The sequence below is a fragment of the Callionymus lyra genome, chromosome 2 (assembly GCF_982586985.1).
Source record: "Callionymus lyra chromosome 2, fCalLyr1.hap1.1, whole genome shotgun sequence".
Taxonomy (NCBI): Eukaryota; Metazoa; Chordata; class Actinopteri; order Syngnathiformes; family Callionymidae; genus Callionymus; species Callionymus lyra.
In genome coordinates this window covers 27186822-27213410 of record NC_141819.1, presented here as the reverse complement: position 1 = coordinate 27213410, position 26589 = coordinate 27186822, and the positions used below count along the sequence as shown (strand labels likewise).

The following is a 26589-nucleotide window of genomic DNA, read 5'->3' as shown; positions in this document are numbered from 1 at the left end:
TCATCGTACGGACGAAGTCTGGACTTAATTAGCGTCATTACTGTGACAACAGCACCACCTTGTGGAAGCATTAAGTACATTCCTTCAGTCATTTTTCTACCGCTTATTAAAGGGTCGCAGAGAGCAAGTGCAGAACTCAGCTTGGATGAGAGGTGAACGGTTCATATACAACACAACATGAGGTAAGTTTGGTGGTGGATATGTACAGTGGATAGAATTAATTAAACAAATGGCAAACATGTGTATTTTGGACGATTTATTTACCAAGTTTTGTTGGATTGTTTTCCTACACATATAAAATGACGGTAAGAGGTCATAACAAAAGGTTTACAATAGAAAATAAAGACACTTGATGAGTCGGTTTATACATGTGTTGAGTTGAGAGAGCATTTCTGACATCTGTCCAGAGGATAGTTAAACAAGTGACTGTTAACTCTTACAGTTTACTCTGCACGTGAGAGCCATATCAGGTTTGTCGCATTGATCATGTCTTGAATACAACTTGAGGACCTGGTGCTAACGGACAGTGAGACTTGGATGTTGGTGGTGAGGACCAGAAATGTTGAAGAGCTCATTCGGTGGGAGGGGCCTCAGGAGGTTCCCGGTTCACTGAAATAAAATCAACTGACATATTAGAGAGTCTATAGATCGACCTTCCGGTCACCCACCTTCTTCTCGAGCCTTCATACGGGCGACAAAGTTGTAGCTCTTGTTCCTGCGGTAGTTCTCATAGGGGTCATTGAGTGACACTCCCACGCCTTTGTATTGGTCCCATTTATCTCTGATGTCACCTCCTTTAATGGGGTCTTGGATACCCTGCTCCTTCGCTCCCAAACCACCACACCCACTCCAGCCTGCAAGCACAGAGAACTGTCAGGAGACTAGATTTATGACAACGAAGCAGAGACAAAAACTTTACCCATTTTCATCAGCAGCTGATGGCCTTTGTTCTCCTCGCCAAGTCTGCTGTCTGGCGGCAGTTTTGAAGGACCAGCCCCGAGACCTGCTGTGGCGCTGTGTGGAAGTTTTATAGTTAACTCGGTGTTCGATTGTGTTTGAATCACAAACCAGGGCCGATGCTTACGTTGGGGAGGAGCTGCGGGACTTGTTGCCACGTCGTTTTTTACCAGGCGACGTTGATCTAGACCTGGAGCGGGAACGACTACGAGAAGATCTGGATCGGCTCCTTGACCTGAGGAGATAATGTACATCACAGCAATTGTTCATTCCCAGGGATACTCTATATATTTTTAACCGGATTTATATTCAACAACGATTAGTCGAGTCTCCCTGTGTGTCAAGTTGTGTTGTGCATTTTCAGTTTGTGTTTATTTTCACACCTGGATCTGGAGTAGGAGCGGGAGCGGGAGCGAGATCGCGAGGAGCGGGATCGGGAGCGTGAGGACTTGGACGATCGAGAACTGGAGGCAGACGATGACCTCCCTCTGCTGCCTGAGCGACTCCTCGACTTGCTGCCACCACGTCCGCTGCAGCAGGTAAAACAAAGTTACCAAATGTACCAACATCTTAACCACAAACCGCATTTCAAGTCAAGTAAAAGTTGCATAGAATCTGGCTCGAGGCCGAGTGAACATGTCAAGATTCACCTGTTTCTTTTCTCTTGTCCTTTTTTCCTCTTCGCTCGCATCTTGGCTCTGAAGAACTCATATAGACCATTCTGTTCCCATCCTTCACTGAAAATAAAAACAGGGGTTTAATCAAAACAAAGTTAATCTATGTTTTGGTACAAAAATACAGCATCAACCATGTTTTCATTTACCTGTTGCGGGGACGATCGTGGGATGGCGGACTGTAAAAGGCCTCCACTGCAGCCAGCAGACGCTCACTGGGGGGCATGGGCGGAGGCAACCTGATGTCTTTTGGATCCAGAGGTTTATAATCGTAGTCCTCGAGCTGAGTGACAGAAGTGATAATGTTCATTGATAATTCCCGTTGTTAAGTCAAGCCTTAAACTCTGCGGGCCTACTTACTTTGACCAGGGGAGCCATTAAACCAGCAGGAAGATCGAAATAGGGAACGTTGGGAACCAAACTGGGGTCGTCTTGGACCGGATGTGGCCTTTGACGCACGTGAGGTGAGTGACCATTGAAGCCGTGGGGGGGTGGACCAAAGTCTGCGTGTTGGCCGCCACCACCACCGCTGCCTCCGCCGCCGCCGCCACCACCACCACCGCCGCCGCCGCCGCCGCCACCGCCGCCACCTCCGCCGCCGCCGCTTCCACCACCACCACCGCCGCCGCCGCCACCTCCGCCACCACCGCCGCCGCTGCCACCTCCGCCCCCCCACGGAGGATGTTCAGCCCCCATACCTGGTGGTGGGAGTCTCTGGTTACCATGGTGGTGTGGAGGGGGGGGACCAGGCATGTCTGGAAACAGGAAAGACATGAATAAAGCATGAAAAGAACATCCATCTTAAATCCAAACCAACGCTTCTCTCACCTCTGCATTCACCCCCTGGAAAGTCTCCTGGTGGGTAGTCGAACCGGTGAGGCGTGTAGGGCGGCCTGTCGTAGTGGTGTCTCGGGGGGAAGTCCTCCTGCATGAAGCGGGGAGGGAAACGTCCAAAGTTGTGTGGAGGAGGAGGGGGAGGCTGGTTGAAGTGACGGGGCTGCTGGTGGGGTGGGAACGGTCCTCGGAAGTGGGGGGGCCTCTGTGAGGGACGGCACAATGTTCATCAGTGGAAACACAACAAGAGCGGCAAGAAACGGGAGTGACCGTCAACACACCTGCATGCGTGGACCAAAGGGCGGCTCTCTCTGACCCCACGGGGGCTGCTCCGGCTGGTTCCCCCACGGTGGCTGTTGGTCATACTGGTTCCAAGACGGCGGACCTTGATCAGAACCTCCAGGACCACTCCAGGGTCCCCCTTCTCTGGGCGGACCTCCACTCCAGTTGGGTGGCTCCCTCTGCTCGTTCCACATTGCATCGTGACTGTTCCAGGGGGGGCAGGGTGGCGGTGGCTGGTTTGGGTCAAAGGGGGGCTGCAAAAAAAAAGAAATAAAGAAATTCAGTAAAAAAAATAAATAAAAAAAACAGAAAATCTTGATTCAGATTTAGTTTTTGCAACACAAAGAGATTTTAAATAAGACATTACTGGTTGATTGGGATTCCAGGGCCCCATGTGTTGAGGATCGAACCACCCAGGTTTGCCTGGAGGGATATCGGGGGGTCCGCCACTTGGATCCATTGGTCTGGATGGAGCTTCTTCATACTCCCCTGGTGGAGGACCTGTCATCGGAGGTTTGACCTCTCCTGCACACCAGAAGTCACATGTTTAGAGCTAAAGTCAAACATTTTGTATGAATCCAACCAAGTTTAAGGTGTAACTAGTACCCAGCCAACATAGCCCCCAAGATCTTGCATTTGATGAGACATTAAAACTATGTTTACCATACATAAACTTTATATTTTTTATTTAAGTTAAAGGTTAAACCGCTATGTTTGTGGCCCTGCAGACTTTACATTTGTTTGATCATGGATTCAATGTCACTTTTTGTTAATATCTGTGATCTTCCTCTCACCCGCTTGTGGGGTCATAGGAGGAGGCTTCTCGTGCTCGATGGGAGGGGGCAGCTGGGCAACAGGGGCCACCTGAGGAGGGGGTTGTTTCAGGTTTGCCAATAATTCCTCGTGTTGTGCCTTCAGGGTCTGGATCTGCTGCTGGAAGGCTAACTGGATGGGCTGCACCACAGCGGAAAACTCTGTGACAAGAGACGCCTGACACAAAGAAAGCCTTTAGTGAAGGCCTAGGATGAAACATACTTGGTTCTTTGCTACTTGCTTAATTCCACTCACCTGGTACTGGCCAAGACCAAGTGCTGGATTCTGAAGCTGCTGAATGGTCTCATCATTAAAGTAACCGTTCTTCTCCCAGAGCTGCAACAACTGAAGGACAGCACACACAAGGTTGAGCTCTTTAGACAAAACAAACCTTGAGTAACTCTCATGTGAATGCGTGGCTTGTGTCATTACTAGGAGTCGAACTAAGATCACACATATTCAGATCTTTATAGGCTTTTGGCCATCTTTGGTTATTAATTTAAACTCAAATATATTACTAAAACTACCTTTTCTACCAGAGTAACAAGGAGTATAACACGATTTTGAATACACCCCCACACCTTACATACATTTAAAAGTTAATTCTCATCATTCTTTTTTTCTTCTGCTTTGAACCTAAAGGGGTCACAGGAAGAGTTGAGAAAACTGGAAAGCCATTTACCCGAGTGATCTTCTGCTGTTTCTCCTCCTCAACAGCCAGGAAGCTGGTGCAGTAAATGGGAACGACTACTTTCTGAAGCGCTGCCAATAAATCCTTCTGCTGTTTCCTTTGGCTGTAGAGTCACATTAAAAGACAACAAGGCAACAAAAACTTTAGCACAAAAAAGTGAAATGACATGGTTATCACAGAACCTTGGGGTTTGACTAGATAATAGCTTTAAAGAGATGATGCATAAACATTTGTACCAGTGATGCAGAACATCGTTGGTCAAATAGATGAGGTGTAGCCGAAGCTCGAAGTGAGCATCTTCAGCGGTGATGCGGTTACGGAGGTGTGCCGTCATCAGTTCGCACTGATGCTGACCCTTGGCGTGGGTGAACATCCAGTTTTTACCAGCCTGAGATAAGAAGAGAGTTTTATCAGACACTGTTTGCACCAGTAACGAGATATAAAAGGTGGCATCCTCACTGAGATGGCATCCTTGGTGCAGGTGTCAATGATGGGCTGAAGAAGATTGTCAAATTCTGTGATGTCCAGCTGAGTGTCCAGCAGCAGTTTCTGGACCTGCTGCTCCATTGCGGTTGCGACGGCTGCAGTCACCTGTTCCTGCAGAAGCACCATCAGTATATTAACTACAATGTAACTGCAATTTAAATTGTAAATGTATTACAATCATAGTTGTTTATTTTAAAGCATAATCTGTTTTCCTATTAGCTTGACATTTATTTCAGGGTGATTTTTATGAAACATTTTGAGATAAATCCTCCAAGTGAATTTTCTTTTTTTAATACCTGTCTTAGTGTGTTCAGGTGTTGGAGGTTCCACTGATACTGTTGGTTGAGCTCGTCCATCGAAGGAGTAGATGGCGGGGGGATCTGTGGAGGAGGGATCATCGCCATGGGTGGGGGAGGAATGTCTATCAAGTCTTTGGCTCCTGGGTTGTACAGATCTGGAAAAATAGAAGAATAGAAATGCGACGTAATTTATGATATCAAGATCATATAAAGCTCTGATGCAAATGTATCGAACATCGAGGGCGTTGAAAAAAGTATCACAGCCACATCAAACATTCAGTGAAATTAGAACAGCCTAAACTGCAAGTGATCAAAATGTAACTTAAAAACATAAGAAAAAGTGCATGCAGAGAGACATGCCATTGAGGACCTTTGAAGCTGTTGGAACTTGATTCAAGGGCCATGCCATACAAATTGAAGAGAAGCCAAATTACAACAGGAGAAAGGCTTGTTTCTTCGTGTTTTAAATAGAATTATATAAACATGAATAGAGAAACATGCATTTAATTGAAATAATCAATATGAAGTTTGATATAATATAAAAACGTGTACATTATGTAAGGAAATGGATAAAGCTTCTGCAAATCACCAAATAAGTAAATGTTGTTATATTGTCACCAAGGCACAGTCAGTTAAGAATACTGTACAATTATGTACAAAGTATTAAAATATTTAGGACAGGTACGAGCCTCTTCTACAGTGTGTCCTCTTATCCTTTTAAATAATGAGTAGGTGAGCAGTCAGACAGTTTCTAATGACCATGTTAATCAAGGTTAAAAAATATTTAAGATAAGGTCCCCGGCTGTAATAACACATATCAAAACATCCCATAGACAGGTCATTTGTAATTCAGACATTCACAGTGTCTTTTCAATATTGAAAGTGAACCAAAAATTGCCAGGTCATCGAAAAAAACGTTACATTTGTTGGAACCCAAATACCATAATAGCTTATATCAAACAAAAATAGGAAAAATTAAACACAGACAAAACTAAAACATAATAATATTGAATTAACGATATTAAACAAAAGTGCAGGAAAATCAAGCAAAATATTTATTTTTGTTTGTTTTTTGTCTGATTCTTTTCTTTTTTTTACATCTTGGTTTCCAAATAAATACCTTCAGATTTATATTCCTCCCCATCGTGGGTAGAGGGATCTAAGTGGAGAAAAGCACATGTGATCATATTCAATTAAGTCAAAGTATTGACGATTTCATGCAACCCTTATCAGTGATTTTCAAGAGAACATGGTCCTCCAGGATTGTTATGCTTAATTAAAAGTTCAATACAATCTACTTTTTTAACATCTTCTTGAAGATAGAATATATGAGTGTAACTGCTTTGAAGCAGAAAAGTAGATGATTTGGATAATGTTTTGTTCAGTTTTGAAGATCAGATAGAGATTTTTTTAAATTTTTTACATGGATAGACTTTTATCTCCTAATGATGATAAAGACAATGAAATAAGTGAAAACAATAACACAAGAGCAATTATTAATGATGAAACCTCAAATAAAAAAAGATCTCAATAACAATAGGTAAACAAACCCCTTTGGTTTTATGTGCCCTAAATTTAAATGTATACTCACAAAGACTGGAATTGCATTAAGACATGACCTTTTTTAATAAAGACATAAGATGTATAGAATAAAGGTGCTTCTTAAATTCAGACATTGTAATCTGTCCAGCTAATCAGAAATGTGTATTGGTGTCAGTACATTAGGCCTGAGCTGAATTAGTAAACCGTTTGCAAAATATGATCCAACGTGAGGTAGAGGACAATATAGAGTCACCAAATGGGATCTATATTTATTATATTAGGTAATCATGCTGAAAATGTATGGACATCAGTTAACAGTCTTTATCCATCTACCATAATGGGTTACCTCATTACACTAATCATTACATTAGTAGATTAAATTAGAGGACAGTTTTAACTTGCAATAATAATTTAGGTGTAACATTAATATCTAGTTCTTATTTATCTCATGTATAGCACAACAGCTTATAACATGCATGTTTATTACATGCTTACATGTGTTACTTTTCTCCTGTTACTTAAGCTTGTATTATTTAGCACGTAGATCGTTTGTGAGTATTTTTTAAAACATTAATACCAGACTGCTCATTTAATGGAAAGTAGTCTGATGGCATATGGGTATTATTATTATTTCCTCTATGTAATAAATCCTATAAACATTACAACCACAGTATTTTGTTTCACTTTCTGATTACATACGCTGCTGTTGCTCCATGGCCAGCCTGCACCTGTAGTAACTGAAGTAATCGCCCCCAAAAAGGAAAGAGAACTTCAGGTTATCCTTCTGTTTGTCCATCGTCATCTTTTCGAACTCTGGTCCGTTTCTTGCGACAAACTGGGCCAACTTGTCAATGACATTTCGCAGCTCCTGATCTACAATAAAAAGGGAAATGGAACATGTAAAAAAATGGGTTTTCTAGAGTGTCCAATGGGCAAAAAATGTGTTACAGCTTCATTGTTGTGCTGCAACATTGAATCATTTGCACTGACTGAGACTACTTTACTTGTAAATCAATTACATGACTGTATTTTACGTTTGCAAATGAATTACAATTTGCTGTTGAAGGATGTCGGGTCAAGTAGCATTACAATTATCTATTGTAGTATATCGTACAACCGAGTGGTGAAAATAATATAGTACATAGAATGATATGCTAAAAGCTAGCAGCAGGTTAGCGTATGAGCTAAGCGACGTACAATGGAAAGTCTAAAAGTATTTACCTTCAGGCGGTGTGGGGATATCCATTTTGGAGCTTTAGTTGCAGCAAAAATGCTGAACCCCAAAACAGTCCGGAAAATGTACACAGAATACTCCTGATGGTTAATAAACGTTTAATTGAAGTGTAGCCACTGGCTTGACACCGCGATGCTCACCGGAAGTAGCGTCAGAGGAACGCGCCAGAGATCGAATGACTGAATCTGAGAGGAGCGACGCATGTGGCTATGGTGGGTCACAACAATGTTTTTTTATTTTTTATTATTCTACTTAAAAATACACCATACGTTTAATATTAATAATAGAGATTATGTTTAATCCATTTAAAACTATGACTGTAAACTATATAAAACCCACTTAGCACTTTTTTCCAAGTTTATAATCGATGAATGGTGATAGCGCTATTGTTCACCAGTAAAAAAAAATAAAAAAAATAAAGCAATTCTGAAATATGTTCAATACATTTGTAATGGTTTTTAATGGAACCTTTAATATATTTTTTATTTTATTGTGTAACTTTTGAGGAGCCCCTTATTCTGAAAAAGGAAAACGCTCACCTATGCGTCATATCCGGCTTACACAACCTGTTCACGCTGCTGGCTAGTCAACGTTGTTTAAGTGCGTTGTGAGGCTGGATATTTCAGGTAATGTCTGGCTAATGTCGTTTTTCTTCTTTTTCTATTTTGGTTTCACAGCAATGTTATTTTATCAGAAGATTTTCTGAGCTATTAACCAGTTTGTTGGAGCAGACAGGGGCGACTAGCCTTAAAGCGTGGAACATGTCAGAGTTATGTTAACTATCAGGTTCTATAATTCATACTTGTTTACCTTTAAAATAACTTTGATTTTAGTAGCACAGCTAACCCACGCTTGAATCTGAACTCGTATCAGAACAAAACCGTATTGGACGCAATAGTTAAAGCAGATTGATCTCCCAAAACCATTTTAAGTTTCTTTCTAGTTTCATGTTACATTTTGTCATTATGTACAATATTGTATCGAATTGAAAACATACATGGTCGTAAAGTGTAAATGTTCCTAAATGTTCCAATATATGAATAACATCAAATGCATTCATTATTTGGTTTATAAATACATTCTTATTTTCTTCCATCAGCATGGCCAGCGTGGAGCAGGTTGCTGCGGTGGGACAGGTTCTCGATGACCCGTCACAGCCACTGAAACTGAGGTTTAGAGCTCTTTTCACCCTGAAAAATTTGGGAGGTAAAACACAGCAACATATCTTTCAAAAATCATTTTAATTTATCTTTACGTAAACCCATGTGCATTATATTTAAACAGAAATAATGGACTAACTGTTGACTGAATAGGTGCTGAGGCCATTGAGTGGATCAGCAAAGCCTTCACCGATGAGTCCGCTCTGCTGAAACATGAACTAGCCTACTGTTTGGGCCAGATGCAGGACCCACGAGCCATATCCACTTTGACTGCTGTTCTCAAAGACACTGATCAGGAACCAATGGTCAGACATGAAGCAGGTGAACACAGCACGTCAGCTTTGATTGATTCAATAGTAAAATATTTTAGATGAAAACTGATTTTTGTCTCATACTTTGTGCACAGGTGAAGCTCTCGGAGCGATCGGTGATTGTAGCGTTCTGGACCTCCTTAAAGAGTACAGTCAAGATCCGGTCATAGAGGTAAGAGCACACACATGTTACCTTTAAATGCTCAAACATCACTTCAAGCATCATGTCACCAATCAGATACTTGATTTGTCACAAAGGCATTGAAAACACTAAATATCAAGGTAGAATCCCTGATGGGTCATTTCTGTGTGAAGGTAGCAGAGACGTGTCAACTAGCAGTGCGACGGTTGGAGTGGCTTGAGAGTGGAGGAGAGAAAGAGTTGCAGAAAGGCAAAACTGACAACAACCCCTACAGTTCGGTGGATCCGGCCCCTCCAGCAGAAAAGAAAGGCGTGTCAGATCTGCGCACCGCCTTGTTGGACGAGGACCTGCCGCTGTTTGAACGCTATCGTGCCATGTTTGCACTGCGTAACCGTGGTAGCGAGGAGGCAGTGCTGGCTCTGGGAGACGGTGAGGATGATACGATGTTCTCCACTGTATCTGAACACCTGCAGATTGATAATGACATGTATAATGTGATACAAACTTTAATGATTTCAAAAAATATTACAAATGGCATTAAATAAATTAAGTTTGAATTATTCATTTGACAGAAGCATGGATTTTATCATATCTTGAAGAGGTTGAGAGCATAAACATTTAGAATGGTAGTTTATAATGTGGCTTCTTCCCTCTCTAGGCCTGCAGTGTTCCAGCGCTCTATTCCGTCACGAGATTGGCTATGTCCTTGGTCAGATGCAGCACCCAGCTGCCATCCCAGCCCTCAAAGCTGCTCTGGAGCTTTCTGGTGAAAGCCCCATGGTCCGTCACGAAGCAGCTGAGGCACTTGGCTCCATTGGGAAAGACGAGTGCTTCGATGTTCTGCAGCGATACTGTGGCGACAAAGAGCGCGTGGTCAAGGAGAGCTGCGAGGTGGCTCTGGACATGCTGGACTATGAAAACAGTGACCAGTTTCAATATGCAGATGGAGTAGTCAGGTTGCAGGGTTGATGTCTGACAGTTTCCAGCTGCATAGGATGAATATCACATTTGATACTGAGGGATGTAATGGTGGCTGACAGAAATGAGTTTCAATCCACAGTCTTTGACTGATCTTTTGATGATACGGACTGCCTCGTGCACAGCAAAAGACAGAAATAAATGTGGAATCAACTCGTAAATTGCCACTCCTCTCTCCCATTCGATCTCTAGCATGTTGACTTACTTTTTGCAACAATTTATTTTATTGGCATTTTAAACTGCAATTACGAATTTCATTTTCCCTTTATTCTGGTACTCTTGAATTCTCTGCCATATAAATACTTTTTTTCTGCCTCTTGTTACAGTACATTTATTTTCTGGTGAGTTTAAAGTCTCCAGTGATTCTGGAGTGAAAGGTGTAGGGTCTGATGGTTTTACTGTACTGTAGGTGCAGGTTCAAAGTGAAATAAAAAAACCTGTATGTCTATTTGGATTTTACTTGAGCATTACTTCTGGATGATTGTTTTGTGCCTGTGATCATATTTTGCCGCTACTTCATCTAGAGAATCACCTTTCCATGAGAAGCATATTTGGTGGGTCAGCAACAACAAAGGCCCAATTATTGGGCCTTTGTTGTTGCTGTTGGAACTGAAGTTATATCCATGCAAAAGATGGAGGAGGACCCATTTGCGGTGCATTAGCCTTCTGGTTGTGGCACATGTCTGAAATCAAAACTAAACTTTATTATACAATTTTGAAAACCTGGGAAAACATTCACCTTGAAATATCCCGTCATAACCACTAACTCCCAACATTCTGGGATTGTTGAACACATACTTAAATACTGAATATCTTATAATTTACATTTAGGCCAAACCACTTAGCAATATTGACTTCGAAATTTTGAACATAGAAACCTAGTTTAAACATCTGGCTTGCAGGATTTAAACGATTTAATGTCCTTCTGACAAAAATAATTTGAGTCAAATAATCTCATAACGCGCCTCCGAGTGTTAGGTTTCCATAGCAACTTGCTCTTCCTGGTTCATCTTGTTCTCCGTTTTCTTTTGCTACTTTTTCACTTCAACATCGGTGCAGCGGCGAACTTGTTGTAGATAAGTAACTTAAAGTACAGTTGAAAGGACGAGTAGACGGAACCATGGGCGAGGAAACGATGCAAAAGTTGATGCAAGGAGCGACTTCCTTCAAATCCTTCTTGTTAACGAAGAGCAAGACAAGCAACACAAACCTGTGAGTATGAGCTCAAACCACTCTAACGTTAAATGTAAAATCTAAATCTCTCATCGATTTTAGATAATTCTTGTTAAATATATAAAGTTTTGACAAGTTAATCGCATGGCTTTTTTGTCAACGCCTGTTTCCCGTTTTTCATATATATTTTTTTAAAACAAAGAGAAATAACTCCATTATATTGGATTCAGACATTTTTAAATCTCTACCTGTTGTCAAATGAAACACTAACCGAGCCCATTGCCCAGCTATGACCACCTGACCAGGGTGCTGATGAAGGTGATGGACGAGCGCCCTCTAGATGCGGTGGACATGTTGGAGGACATCAGCATCGATGTGAAGCGTGCCTCTTTTGAGAACACCCAGAAACATATTCAGGAGGTACCACAGGTCCTGGCAACTGAGAAACTGGCTGAAGAGCAACAAAAGCTATTTAAACAAGAGACGGACCAGGACCAGGAGGACCCGGTACACACACACACACACACACACACACACACACACGCACACACGCACACACGCACACACGCACACACGCACACACGCACACACGCACACATACACACATACGCACACGACTTGAACTTCACTTTTAATGACCATTAAGATGTTTGTTTTCTTTCTTTTATTTCAAATGTACTTATAATACTTCCATTATAGACCATCATATATTTTTATTTTAAAGATAATTGTCTGAGGGTCTTCATGCTTAACAGAAATCTACAAACAATGAATCATTGCTTTGCTGCTGCTGGCTCACGTACATCAAATTCTCTCTCTCCTGGGCTGAAGCTGCCTCTTCCAAACGTGTGTGAGATCGCGTATTACCTGGAGCAGGCTGGTGTGGGTCTGGGCCGGGAGGAGATGATTAGGATCTTCCTGGCCATGAGGCAGCTGGTGGAGTCTCAGAATCTGCAGCGTTGCAGACTGTGGGGGAAGATCCTGGGGCGAGAGAGCAACTACATCGTGGCTGAGGCTGACTATCCCGATGGTGAGGAGGAAGAAGAGGAGGAGGAGGAGGAGGAAGAGGAGAAGGAGATTGAGGCGGCCGAGGCGGAAGGTGACGAGGGTGACGGAATGATGGATGAGGTGAGAGAGACTTAAGCTTTTAACTGACTTTGAACATTTGTGTCAAATGATTCTCTGTCTCGCAGGAGATCCCACTTCCCAAGTCCACATATAGACCTCCTCCACCGGTGCCCAAGGAGCCGATAGGCTCAGGAGCCAACAAGTTTGTATACTATGTGTGCAGTGAGCCTGGTCTACCTTGGATAAAACTTCCTCCAGTCACTCCTGGTCAGATCACAGTGGCACGACTGATTAGGAAGTTCTTCACGGGCAGACTGGACGCTCCAGTGCTCAGTTACCCACTGTTCCCTGGGAATGAGTCCAACCACCTGAGGGCACAGATCGCTCGCATATCCGCAGGAACTCACGTCAGCCCGCAGGGCTACTACAAGGTGGTGGATGAAGATGAGGAAGAAGATGAGCAGGCCTCCCGGGACACCTGCGAAGTCAACCCTGACTTCGAAAGCATCCCCGTCGCAAACATGGTGGATTCCGTGAACACATGGGTGCATCATGTTCAGCACGTGCTGAAGCAGGTAAGCCGTCCAGGTCTATAACGGGACACCTTCCTCTACAGCTTTGGTACATTCTCCTTCAGGGTCGCTGCACTTGGGTGAACATGAGTGTGAAATCTAAGGAAGAGTCTTTTGAGGATGGAGACGACGACAACGACGATGAGAACGAGGATGAGCCTGAAGAAATCGACCCTGAAGTTGGACGCCCCCTGCTGACATCCATCTCATTAGATAAAGGTCAGTCTCATGACTCATCGTGGCTAATATGATGAGCTGACACAAAAGTCTGGAAGGTAACATTTCAAATCCGGTCCTCAGGCATGTTCAACGATCAGGCCTGGACCGTCATGAGCTCCAGTACTTGTATATCTCAACACGCCATAGCCGTGGTGAGGTCCAACATCTGGCCTGGAGCCCACGCCTACGCTTGTGAAAGGTAAGCTGCAAAATGAACAAATTCCATGTTTTGAGAAGCAGGCGTTTCATCGAACTATCTGTTTGGTTGTAGGACCTTTGAGAACATCTACATTGGCTGGGGCCAGAAGTATATAATGCTTGGGTACAGCCCTCCTTTACCCCCACTGCCACAGAAGCAGTACCTGACCGGGCCTGAGATCACAGAGGACCTGGACCCGACCCTGGAGGAAGAGGAAGAACAGAAAGCTTTGGCACAAGAGGCGGAAGACATGATTAATGACGAGGAGCAGGACGAAGAGGAAGAGGAGGATGATTGAACATTGAGACGTCTGGCTGAAGGATTTTTAAAGTATTGTCAAAGAATTGTTTCTCATTTTTATGTGTGTATGATATCCATCTGTATTGTTTTAGGCAGCCCCTGCTTTCTGCACAGGGAGGACTTTCCTGAGCTTTCTTTTCATCTTTTGGGATTTTAATGGAGCAGATGATTTACCAGGTAAACGGTGAGAGCACAGAGGGAGCAGCTTAGCTTGAAAGACAAACCTGAGGCATTTTGGACAGAATCAATGTGAAGAAGGTGATTAGTGACCATTGGATTAGAAACACAACACAACAGCTACACTAAGTTTCATTCTTTGGCAGTCAGCTAAGAAATAAACGTTGACATGTTGAATTTTATTGTAGTTCATATTTCCTTGAATTCTCTCAGAAAGATTGGACAACTTGTATCTCTTTTATGGAATCAAATGAATTATCTTTAGGGCTCAAAAGTCCCACTAAATGATCATTAAATGGACCTGCTTCATTGCTTTAAGGAATAAAGGTGAATGTTAATTATTGGTGGAAAAAATCAGCTGTATTTGAGCACTGGCATTTTGTTCATCAAAACTCAACAAGAGACATTTTTTTGAAAAGATCGGTCTTTACAACCAAAAATTAAGATCTATGTAAATAAATGTGCATACAGATTCATAATAACTATTTCCTTGTATTTGTGAATATTCTATACTTGATAACTAATAACCATAATGCAGTTTATATACCAATATATTAATCTAACCATTATTAATATAATATATATATATTAATAATGAATTTCAATTTTCATCCTAAATATTTTAGTAATTGTCATTAAAACACTTTGAATGCTGCCTATCATTTTTCCCTAATGAGTCCTTAAAACTTCATAATGTAACAATAATTATTGAATATTTTCTGTAAGGATTGGTGTAATTATTGAATAGTCATGAGTCTAGTAGAACAACTATTGTTTTAATGGTGCCCTTCATTATTTATGCACCTGGTATTTGCATTTATTTCCATCATGGTGGAAATGCTGAGAGGAACTTTTGAGGTTTCCAAGATTAAAACGGGACTGCCAAGAGCAAACAAATGCACATGTGGAATGAGACGACAGTGCTGGTATCATTATTACATCACAAATCCATCCTTCTAAAAAATGAAGGTAATCTGCTTTAAATGAAGGTCACAATTTAATCAAACTTAAGCTTTTACTGCATCCATGGTTTGTTCAGGAAAAATGGGAGGTTAGATCTGAACCGCACCACTTGTTGAATGCTCTTTAATTTCTTTAAAATACAGTTTTATTAAATGGTTTAAGCAAAAGTTACCACTTGTTTTCAGTCATCTTAGTCGTCCTCTTCCTCTTCATCTTCTTCCACCTCATTAAGTTCTGCTTCTTCCTTTGCTCGCTCTTGCTCCTGCTCCTCATCCAGACTGGGGTCCAGGTCCTCTTTGATCTCAGGTCCACCCAAGTACTCCCTTTCTGGCACTGGGGGGATGGCAGGACTGTACCCTTCTCCCGAATACTTCTGGCCCCAGCCAATGTAAAAGTTCTCGAAATTCCTGAACAGAGATGCATGAGAGGATTTACTAGTTATTGTCATGATACTTTAACAAGTTTAGGGAAAATATTGACATTCACTTACCTTTCGGAAGCATATGTAAAAGCCCCAGGCCAGGTGTTGGACCGTACCACCGCTATTGCATGCTGGGTTATAATCTTGGTGGAAATCATGACACTCCAGGGAGGGCAGTCAAACAAATCTACAACAAAAACAGTCAGGGAGTAAAAATGACACATTTATGATGGACAAAAAACAAATCCTCTTACTGCTGTAGCAGATGCCAGTTTTATATCAGGGGAATAATGACTGCAGCGATAGAAAGTGAATTTAATGTATTTTATAGGACATTTTGTTATATTGATTATTATTTTTTTAATAGTTGAAAGATAAAAATATGCAAATTGACATTACTCTTGACTTATGAAGATACTTGTTTTGGTCAATTTTACAAAAAAAAAAAAACAGTATAGAGGACCTTGTTGCAGGCGATGGATCCTGCTGATTCAGCGCTATGTTGAGATATGTATATCATTCTTTTGACATTGGGGGTTCTTTGCCTGTCATGTTATTGTTTTTGCTGTTTATATCTAAAGTTAAATCAGTGAAAAACAACATTTACTGACGTAAAGAGGCCGTAACCTCAGCCTGATTAGTATAAAATTGGGTAGCTTTCTGGTTTCATATTACATCAAGAAAAGCATTATTTGGAAACCAAACATTACTTTCGTCTTCAAAAAGTGGAGTGAGCAGCGGTGGTCCAGACTCTGGCTCCGCCTCTTCATTCTCTTCCTCTGCCTCTTCAGCATCTTCATCGTCATTGGACAAATCCTCTACTTTGACTGCCAGGTTTACCCAAGTACAACGGCCCTGTAAGATGGATATGGTAAAACAGCTAACCAAAGAGGCAGGGGTGGGGTTAGCTACATCATCTATACCTGCTTCAGGATGTGCTGAACGTGATGCACCCATGACGTGGGAGAATCCACCATATTTGCCACTGGAATGCCTTCAAAGTCAGGGTTAACTTCACATGTGTCCCGAGCCGCCTCCTCATCTTCATCACCGTCTTCATCCACCACCTTATAGTAGCCTTGCGGGCTGACCTGAGTGCCTGCAGAGATGCGAGCGATCTGGGCTCTCAGATAGTTTGCTTCATTTCCAGGGAATGGTGGGTAGCTGATCACCGGAGCGTCCAGTCTGCCTGTGAAGAACTTTTGGATCTGTCGGGCCACGTTGATCTGAGCTGGATTGACTAATGGAAGTTTATTCCATGGTAAACCAGGTGCATTGCACACGTAGTACACAAACTTGTTGGCTCCGGTTCCTGCTGGCTCTTTCGGTACTGGCGGTGGGGGTTTATATGTGGACTTGGGAACTGGTATTTCCTGAGTAAGAAAAATACATTTTATAGTACATTTTGTATATCTTTATAAAAACCAAACACAAACAGATACATGAGCAGATATTGTCAACCACCTCAATATCCTGCATGGACATATCGGACAGGTCAGTTTCCTCGCCTCCGCTATCGTCTTCTCCTTCATCGTCCTCCGGATACTCAGCCTCGGCCACAATGTAGTTTTTCTCTCTTCCAAGAATCTTGCCCCACATTCTGCATCGCTGTAGGCCATGGGATTCCACCAACAGTTTGAGGGCCAGGAAGATTTTCATCATTTCTTCTCGACCCAGACCTACACCAGCTTGCTCCAGGTAAAACCCAATCTCCATCACATTGGGAATAGGTAGCTTTCAAACAAGAGAGACAGAAATTAGTTTAACTTGATGGACTTTTTTCTACAATTATTTGGACTATTTCGATTTTCATCTATTTTTCCAAGTACTCCAAGAGCAGACATATCAGCTTCTAACCATTCAAGGCCAGAGTATTCAGCTGATACTTCTCTATGGTCATCGGGTCAATGGTCTCCTACCAATCAATGGCCTAACCTTGGCTTACCCAGACTAGATGTAAGGTTCCCTTAACTGTGCGCTCGACTTTGCCAGAACTAAAGTCATTAGTCTTAATGAATTTAATGAATGTCCAACAATTACCGGGTCCTCTGGGTCAGACTCCTGTGTAAACAGAAAGCCCTGCTGCATTGCCAGTTTTTCAGATGCTCTGGTCACTTGCAGGTCCTGCATGATGTTTTGTTTGCTCTCAAACGAAGCTCGCTTCACATCGACGCTTATGTCCTCAATCATATCCACTGAATCGTGTGGCCGCTCATCTATTATCCTCATCAGTATTTTGGTGATGTGTTCATATCTGGAGATCAACCAACAACCATTATTCACCTTATAAAAATTATCCAGAACCTCAAAAAAACCACTTACAGGCTTGAGCTACTTTTGCTGCCTTTCTTTAACAACAACGATTTGAAGGCCTGGGCAGCTTGCATCATCCGGCGACGATTCTCTTCATCCATTTCAGTTTTTATTGGTTCTTATGTTGATTAATGAAACAAAAGTCTGATCTTTCCTAAATAATGAATCACTGGATTCATATGTATCTTGTATGTTCACACAAATGAGCTGCATTCAGCTGTGAATCTATTTTGACTGAGTAGGACCAAAGAAGACCTTTGAACTCTTTTACTTCTCCATAAAACTGTGTTACAAAAAAAACAAAAAACAATGAGTAAATAAAGACAAAAGAAAAAACAAAGACAACTATTACAGAACCAAAGGAAAAAAATATGATTTCCTCATCCTGGCAATAGTCATCACACTTTCCTTTTTCAAACCAGTTTCGAGCTAACGAAGGCGAGTAATGAACCTGCGTGGGTTAGGTTATTGGTTTATAGTCAGTATAGGTCAAGTATAGTCACAAATCTGACTTCAGCCTTAAAAAGGTGTTCATAGTCCAAAGTGTTTTTGTCAGGATTCACTTACTAAGGTGACAACTACAAATGCAGACAGGATCAAGTTTACAAAAATGACAATTTAATAAAGACACAAAAAAAACAACCATAATGTCCAGAAGATGGCAGTAAAGTCCTAATAGTATTTCCTCACAGTAATGAACAAGTCCAGAGTCCTTTCTCTATATAAACATATATAATAAAACATATATAAAAAAATCAAAGGGGTAAGTTCCAACAGGGCAGCAAGGCGCACTTTCCCCGAAGTGGAGTCAAAAATGACCAGGTGCGACTGGAAAGGAGCTGACAACTGCTGGCAGGAGGTCAGCCCTCTCTGACTGGTTGACTGGGGATGTTATCCGGACGTGATGCTGGAGGTGGAACCGATGGTTTTGCAGAAAGCTTGCCAGACCAGCGAGGTAAATTGAGGACCTAGATCTGACAGGAGAAGCGGTCGATGATCGTCAAGATGGTTGTTTTTCTGTTGATTGGGGAAGACCAATGATAAAGTCAGCGTTGGAAGTCCGGGAGAAGGGATGCTTGGTGGAAGTAAGTTTGGTTAATGCAGCGGCAACCTTACTTTAATCCTGTATTATGTCCTGGAGGTGACCGTTTTTTGATGTCATCCAGCATAGTTAGGTAGTGAAGCCACACAAGGGTTAACCACATATATTTGTCTACAATTAAATAAATGTGAGCCTATTTTCCATTCACTTTATGATCATTTACAATGTATTCTTATCACCAAAATCAATGTCAAATAAAAAAGTCAATACCACAATCCGAGCATTAACATACCTCACCACCATATTTCTCTCTATACTCAACTGAACTGGTGTGAACATTACACCATTTTGTCACTTGAGGCGAAAGGAGAAGGACAACAAACAACCCCAAAGCCAATTACACGAATGCTCAGACCAAAAAAACTAACAAACAGGAAAAATTCAAGACTGTACAACAACTCTCAAAAAAAATAAGAATAAAGGATCTCAGAATAAGTTACAACTGGCACGAACTGACAATGATTGAACACATACTGGGACTTTAACGAACAATGCAGTTATCAAAGTGAGGCATGAATTAGGGAAATAAGACATGTTAAAATAATTGAGGTAACAAGCAGACTGGAAAAGTGGCAGGTCATATGACAGGTCATGTGATTGTTCATGTGAAAGGAATACGGCAAAAACACAGACAGGCAGAGCAATATTAAAAGAGTCTGACACATGGTATCAAATGCTGCTTATATACTATTTAATAAAGAAGAAAGGATTTGATCTAATGAACTGTACCGCTTCTAGATCTACGTTCCTGGGCAAATGTAGGACAAGAGGACATTGATCATATTCTTGATGATGGGGTATTGGGGATGAAGATCATGAGGAAGAGAATGAGCCAAAGTCATCTCCCAGGCATCCACCCAGCGGACATTGACCCCTTTGAAGACAGCCCTTAGGACCTTTTCTCGCTCCATCGTTACAAAATCACTGTTGCTCCATGCCACGCTGGTTCTTAAAGAGCTGAGGTTTGAAGATCTGATGACAATCAGGGTTTCTGGAGCTCTATTCAGTAGTCGGATAACGGACCTACGGATGCCCTGGAGCCGCCGAATGTAAAACTCGATTGGGGTGGAGCCGAAGTGAGCCCAGACACCGATGACCACAACTGTGTTTGCTCCCCCGACCAGTGTGTCCAGTTCGTTAGCAACATAGCGAAGCTCGGCGACGGGGAGAGGAGGTGGTAATTGTTGAACAGGGACACCATGGAACCTGTATTGCACTATTGTGTCCCTTGTATAATCTATAGCCAAAAAAGGTCCAATATTCGTTCTGCTGTTTTTGTCAAACAGCTTGAAGTCTATAAACAGAAAAGAAAAAATAAATGTATTATTCAAATAATAAAGCCAACCAAAATAATGACAACTCCTGATGTGAAACACAGAGAATAGGAAAAAAGGAGAAGAAGCAAATGAATATGTCAAAAATCACCTTGTGTGCTAGTTAAATATTTGTACCACTGCTTGACAGTGGAGTCTCCATACAAGTAGATACTTTTATTTTCTATGCATTTACTGATGGCTGCAGGAGAGTTAAGCCGCTGAACTGGGGCACCAGTCAAACCTCGCCACACGCCTCGGTAGTAGTACCCAGGCGGCTGGCTGACCTTTGGAGTGGTTCTGACACCTGTGTATACAAAGTAAAGTAAAATAAAAACTCATAAGAACAATCTTAGTTGGCATGTACAAGTGTGCTCACCTTGAATCCTAGGCAGAACAGGGATGCTTGCGACGGTTAAGGGAGGAATGAAAACCTTCATGTTGATTTTACTGAGGAAGAAAGGCATTTGTTAAATATATGTATGTAAAATAAGTCTGTGTGTGTGTGTGCGTGTGTGTGTCCACCTGATTTTAGTGTTTCAGTTACGAATTAACAAAGTCTGGTCAAGAGAAAGATGGAAGGCTCGAGGGGGGGTTGATGTCCCCAACATGGGAATTCAAACTGTAATTGTAATTTAATGAAAAATAAACTATATGTTTTACAAAGCAAGTGAGAAATATTGACAGAATTTTAGTTTTAAGTGTAAGGGTAAACAAAAGAAAATTGAACTGTGTCCAATTTCTCAATCCATTTTTTCTCTGTCTTTCTGGTGTGTCACACTTCCCTTATTTATCTTGAGCATGACCTTTAGTTAGAAACATGCTTACCTATGAAAGAGCTTTGAGTAGACTCCAAAGTGTGCAGTAAAATATCTTAGGGAATGAGTGACTCTGGTGTCACAGTCCAGATTCTTTGGCTTGTAGCAGAACCACGGATCCCCTGTTCTGAGGTCAGTGAAGTTGCATATTGGCTCCATTGTGGGACGCAGACAAACATTACATGGCCTTGTTTCAGACTCGTCCGCCTTGCGGAAGATGCTAGAAAATTGGAGTCTATCGGGAAGTTCTTTGGCTTTCTTTTGCAGCACCGCTATGGCTTCACTGGTGTGAATTAAAGTCACCTACAAAGGAAAAAGTAAAGCTTAACTCCTTATTAACATGTTTTTTCTTCTTCAATCTCACCTCAACTGTTGCACTTCCTTTCCAGAGTAGAGAAAACACAGCAGAGTAAAGTCCGTTGAGATGATCCACAACCTGACCAGTGACACCAGCCCGTAGAAGGGGGTTGTGTAGTCGGGCAATTATGTAATCTCCTTCAGTGTTTTTAGATTTTCCCTGGAAGTCTTTCATTTGTATCATAACTTTTAGTTGGTCACCGACGTGCCACTGCATCCCATGATTGTTAGGTACAATAATGAAATGGCTGCCACGAGGATTGCTTGATTTAATGAAAGAGTAATTTGCTTTTATCGGCGGAGTTTCAGGCCAGCGATTAGATTCCAGAAGGAGTCGCTCTTCCAATGCATCTGCTGGCAAAAAAGGGTGAGGCGTGCAGGAAAAGACGTCATTGGGTGGAACAGTAAGGTTTGGCTGTGAAGTATATCTCAAGGTTTGTTCAACTTTATTTGGTGGACATGGAGATCTCCTCAGAAGAATGAAAACAGACATTCAGATTTCACTTTAAACAATATTCACATATATATTTATGTACATATGGGAAGGTGCATTTAAAAATGCATTGATATCTTAAGGTGGTCTAACTTAGGTCCAGAGCTGATAAAAAAAAAATAAGTAAGACTTTTTGACACCAGGAAGATAAAACCAGAAACTGACTCAACAAAAGCTTTAAAGAAAAGAAGCTATGTCGGCTCTCAGACAAAAAGCCCCTGAGTTATAGTCTTATCCTCATTTGGTCTTTATTATCTTGATGTGTTTTTCTCTCTCCACTCACCATGTTTTTATCCAGGTAGTGTGACAGAACCACAAAAGTGATTGACAGACACAAAAGTACTGCAAACAACTTTTGACAAGAGGACTTAATTGGGCTTCCGTTCGTCATGATCCTAGGTCAAGGTCTTCCAGAGTTCTGCCTGAAACGAACACATGCAATAAAATGAGTGACAAGAACTGATTTAAGTGAAATATGCAAACAAGCTATTTTTTTTTTAATATGTACTTATTTTTGCATAATTACATAGACCTAGAAATGAGCATATTACATTTTCAAACTTAATGTTGTTTTCATCCTTGCAGTAAACGTTTTTTTTTCTATTTTCTCTTGTTTAATTTTTAAGTGAAATCAAACTTTCAAGGGTTGAAGCTTCTTTTTTTATAGATCAAACTTATAGAGAACAAAGTGACATTTACGACAAAGAGCTAGGTAACCGATATAATAACAATCAAAAACATGGAGAAAATGTCAAAAGAACATCTGTCATTAACAATGCTCAGTCCACTATAGTTTGTTTTTTTATTCCACTTCTTGTTACTGATTGACATAGAATGGTGTATTTTCAACATAACGTTTACTAACCTATGGAGACTGAGTTAGCATATTCCAATATAAACTTAAAAACACATTTCCAGAAAAAAACTGGAAACTGAAGATATATCCTCAGATTTACCCACAGATATGTACTCATGTTTATCAAATGTTCATGTTAACAATATTTCTGGTACAACACTGCAGAAAACGGGCCAGAAACTATTTCCTTCAACTGAGAAAAATCTCTAAACTTGGGAAAAAGATGTCACAACATGATCTGGAGCTCGTAATCCATGCAATTGTGTCTTCTCATTTGGACATTTGTAACAGTTTATTTTCATGTCTAAACAAGGAGTTGTCTCACCTGCAGTTAATACAAAACTCTGCCATAAGAATTCCAACCAGCTCTAGTAGAGGAACTTACATTTCCCCAATCCTTAAAACTCTGCATTGGCTGCCAGTTTCTTTCAGGATCAACTTTAAAATTCTGGTTCTTACTTTCAGATCTATTCATGGTCAGACTCCTCCTTACATCAGTGATCTGATCCAACCTTACACCCAAGCTCGGGCTCTGAGGTCTGTGGATTAGAATCTACTGATGGTTCCTGAACACGCTTCTTGACCAGAGGAGAGAAATCTTTTAGTATATATCTTAACTGTGTATTGTTTCTGATTGCTTTACTTACTTGCTTACTTTTCTATTAGAACTTATATTGAAATATATTCCTGTATTCACCTTCATGACATTTGCTTTTATTATTCAAGAAACTAAGGTTGAACTATATTAATTTTAACATCCTGCATTCAAGTGGGTGATCAGTGTGTATTGAAAGTGTCAGAACTCTGGGGTATCTGCTTAGAAAGGTATGTGCTATGAAGCTCATCTTTGTTAAGATTATCTCTGCTCGTTAAAATTTTGAAGACCCAGAAAATAATGTAAACATCACAGGTTTTAAGTGACAACACAGAAGATATGGCCGAGGCTGACAGGACAGACTAATCAGATAATTTATGGTTGTATCAGTAAGGGTTGACAAGAACAGAAAACAGACAAAAAACATTTTAGTTTTAGTTAAGAGATGGAGTCAGATAGAGCCCTTATCCAGCTATGGGGTAAGAAGGGGGGCCATGGAGGCAAATGAAAGAAAGACATGTCTGGCACTAGGAGCTTGTATCTTGATTTTTGTAACTGTACTTAGGTCTTACATTGCCTATTATTCATAATCATTTTACCTTAAATAAATGTATCTGTGAGAGCAGTACTAAGAAAGGAAAAGCAAACATTAAACGTTAAATGTTTTGGTTTAAAGATAAAAGCTGATTTTAAGTAAAAGCCATTCTAAGTTTAACATATAAATAGTAATTTGCGTCAAAACTTAATAAGAAGATAAAACCATTGAAAATACATGGACACATATAGTAATAAAAAAGATATGTTTAAAAACTTTAAATGTTTAAAATCTAAGGTAGACCCTCCCCTTATATGGACACCTGAGTCGAGCAGGCTTGACGGGTTGAGTGGTGTGGGAGCACACAGATGTTCTACCTGTCGATTAGAAGAACTGGAATTTTCATATTTTTCTTTGATTCAATGGAAAATAAATGGACTTCAATGGATTACGTCTCAAGGTCTTGTAATAAATCTAGCCGGGACATTAGTAAGGAAAATAAAATAACCTAAAGACAGTAGAAACGCACAGCCTATATCAGGGAGTTCAGCTACTACAAGCCAGTGGACCAGACAACATACCTGGGTGTGTGCTGAGCGACCGTGCAGAGGGTCTCAAGGAGGTCTTCACTTCCTCAACAGCTCTCAGGGACAGGTTGTTATTCCATCATAATTCAAAAACACTGCCACTCATACCTTCTGCCGAAGAAATCCTCCCTATCTAGTCATGTCCCACATCAAAACCATCCACTGTGACACCGTCTCTGAGGACTAGTTTGGAGACCCATGCTCTAAGATCTGGATAAACTGGGCAAACTGGGCCTCAGCACCTCCCTCTGCAACTAGCTGCTGGAATTCCTCGGTCACAGAAAATAAATGATATGAGTCTGAAAAGCCCCTAGGCAGCATCACACTTTGTACAGTAGCTCCTCCAGGCAGCGGGCTCAGTCACAGTTCTCTCTAACAGGACAGTGAGGACATCTCGACTGACCATTGGTGCACCACTCCCCTCCCCGTGGGACATTAACACCACCCGCCTCACTCGGATCACGATTATGGACGATGCAAGTGCACCAGCGCACAACCTCTTAATTCCCGCACCATCAGACAGTCTGACAGGAGCTAGAATATTTCTGAACCACACCAAACCACTTTTACTGACTGCCTCTGAATCATAACTGTTCGACTCAAGTTAAAAAGGTTTACACTAATCCGATCTAAATCAAGAACTTGCTTTTTGACATGCAAGACAACCAGGAATACCTGTCATTCTTTGTGGGAATATTCCTTCAATATGCTTTAAAAGTTATGCAAGCAAGTGTCTTTCAGGGAGACTGAGAGAAAAAGTGCCAAGAATGAAAGATATATATGCATATGTGCATTGGAATGACCCAAACAAATAGATAATTCTCTCCACTGTCCTTAGCACTCTCCTCACAGTATCCAGTCCAAGGCGCTGCATCTGCATCCTGACCTCCTCTCTGTAGGCCTGGTCGTCCCTCATAAGGCCCACTATAATCTCCCCCTTTTTTCTCTTGCACTGTATCCTCCCTCACTCCTCTCTCCGTCTCCCCCCTCCTATCCTTCCTCCCAGCCGGTCACAGCAGGAGGCCGTCAACAATGAGTCTGGTTCTGCTTTCTAAAAAGAAGTTTTTCCTCGCCAACCCCACAATGTGATTTACTCATTGTTGAATTGCTGGGATCTGTTTTTCCTTTCTCCACTATAGTCTTACTTCAAGTGACTTAAGATAACTTTCTTAGGATAAATAAAATTGAATTACCGTTGTGTCATCCGCAAACGTCACAATGTGGTTGTAGGCAAACTTGGGGGGAGCAGTCATGTGCCATTAAAGTGAACAGGAGGGGGCTCAGGACACAGCCTTGAGAGCCTATACTGAAGGTGATGACATTGGAGGCGCTTTTTCCGACGCGCACTGGTGCTGGCTTGTCTGTGAGGAAGCCAAGGAACAAGTTACCAGACATCCCAGTTTGTGTACCAGGCATTGTGGGATGATGAACGCTGAACTGGAGTCCAGGTACAGCATCTGCACATGTGGCCTGCCATCTGTCCAACAACATCTGTTAGTCTGAAGCACAGGTGGCAAACTGGTCCAGAAAAGGGGCGACAGTGCAGGTTTTGGATCCAACCAGTCAAGCACTTATAGTTCAACGTCAGTCAGGAGTTGCTTGACTGGTTGGAACAAAAACCTGCTCCCTCTAGGCCCTATTCTGGACCAGTTTGACATCCCTGGTCTAAAGCAACCTTCAGTGTGACAGAACCTGATTCACTGGCTGTTCATGTCCCACCCTTGGCTCAACAGCTCACCATTTCTACGACAATGTCGAAAGAAATCGCAAATGAGATTGTTGAATGGAACAATAGAGGTGGCTCTGTTGATACAATACTCAAACAAACCTTGATTTGCAATTTCACTAGAAGAGCAATTTCTCATTGCTCTTCTAGTTGTATTATTTGTATTTATTACAAAATAGCTTTTTTAGCTTCAACATTTCCTCTCTTAAAAAAGATACAGTGTGCTGCAATATGAAGCTCAACAAATAGAGTGAAAGGCAAACAGCGATCTGGTTAGCAAATCATTCTGCTTTAGCAATTAATTCATTGGTTGTATGGAATTCAATAAGTTTAAGAATGTGAGAATATTTTTCACTCCAGTTAAAATGAAATGATCTCTATGTAGATGGGAAGTAAGAT

General features: G+C 41.4%; 5 protein-coding genes across 5 annotated transcripts; 2 read left to right on the top strand and 3 right to left on the bottom strand.

Moving 5' to 3' along the window:
* Positions 1-243: 243 nt before the first annotated feature.
* cherp (calcium homeostasis endoplasmic reticulum protein) lies at positions 244-7956 on the bottom strand. Its single transcript, XM_087784397.1, has 21 exons — positions 7800-7956; positions 7278-7451; positions 6157-6195; positions 5034-5191; positions 4711-4848; positions 4488-4639; positions 4243-4354; positions 3816-3905; positions 3542-3737; positions 3115-3272; positions 2747-3001; positions 2460-2670; positions 2294-2386; positions 1992-2221; positions 1781-1914; positions 1608-1694; positions 1341-1487; positions 1085-1192; positions 920-1014; positions 669-854; positions 244-609 (listed from the first exon to the last, which is right to left on the bottom strand). Exons 1-21 carry the CDS (start codon positions 7822-7824, stop codon positions 572-574), a joined length of 2826 nt encoding a protein of 941 aa, XP_087640523.1. The 5' UTR covers positions 7825-7956; the 3' UTR covers positions 244-571.
* A 401-nt stretch (positions 7957-8357) lies between these two features.
* Positions 8358-10851, top strand: dohh (deoxyhypusine hydroxylase/monooxygenase). The gene is made up of 6 exons (XM_087782895.1): positions 8358-8438; positions 8912-9018; positions 9126-9293; positions 9379-9455; positions 9599-9854; positions 10084-10851. Exons 2-6 carry the CDS (start codon positions 8913-8915, stop codon positions 10392-10394), a joined length of 918 nt encoding a protein of 305 aa, XP_087639021.1. The 5' UTR covers positions 8358-8438; position 8912; the 3' UTR covers positions 10395-10851.
* A 241-nt stretch (positions 10852-11092) lies between these two features.
* LOC148086214 (radial spoke head protein 4 homolog A-like) lies at positions 11093-14293 on the top strand. Its single transcript, XM_087784396.1, has 8 exons — positions 11093-11615; positions 11864-12083; positions 12408-12704; positions 12770-13219; positions 13282-13435; positions 13517-13634; positions 13707-13964; positions 14027-14293. The coding sequence occupies exons 1-7, from the start codon at positions 11524-11526 to the stop codon at positions 13930-13932; spliced, it is 1557 nt and encodes a 518-aa protein (XP_087640522.1). The 5' UTR covers positions 11093-11523; the 3' UTR covers positions 13933-13964; positions 14027-14293.
* Positions 14294-15181: 888 nt separating this feature from the next.
* LOC148086213 (radial spoke head protein 4 homolog A-like) lies at positions 15182-18182 on the bottom strand. The gene is made up of 7 exons (XM_087784395.1): positions 17818-18182; positions 17536-17749; positions 16960-17229; positions 16419-16868; positions 16206-16350; positions 15565-15682; positions 15182-15481 (listed from the first exon to the last, which is right to left on the bottom strand). The coding sequence occupies exons 1-7, from the start codon at positions 17907-17909 to the stop codon at positions 15265-15267; spliced, it is 1506 nt and encodes a 501-aa protein (XP_087640521.1). The 5' UTR covers positions 17910-18182; the 3' UTR covers positions 15182-15264.
* Positions 18183-19650: 1468 nt separating this feature from the next.
* LOC148086212 (NXPE family member 3-like) lies at positions 19651-25380 on the bottom strand. Its single transcript, XM_087782984.1, has 7 exons — positions 25315-25380; positions 24200-24254; positions 21406-21749; positions 21052-21344; positions 20603-20673; positions 20336-20530; positions 19651-20204 (listed from the first exon to the last, which is right to left on the bottom strand). Exons 1-7 carry the CDS (start codon positions 25378-25380, stop codon positions 19651-19653), a joined length of 1578 nt encoding a protein of 525 aa, XP_087639110.1.
* Between the last annotated feature and the right edge of the window lie 1209 nt (positions 25381-26589).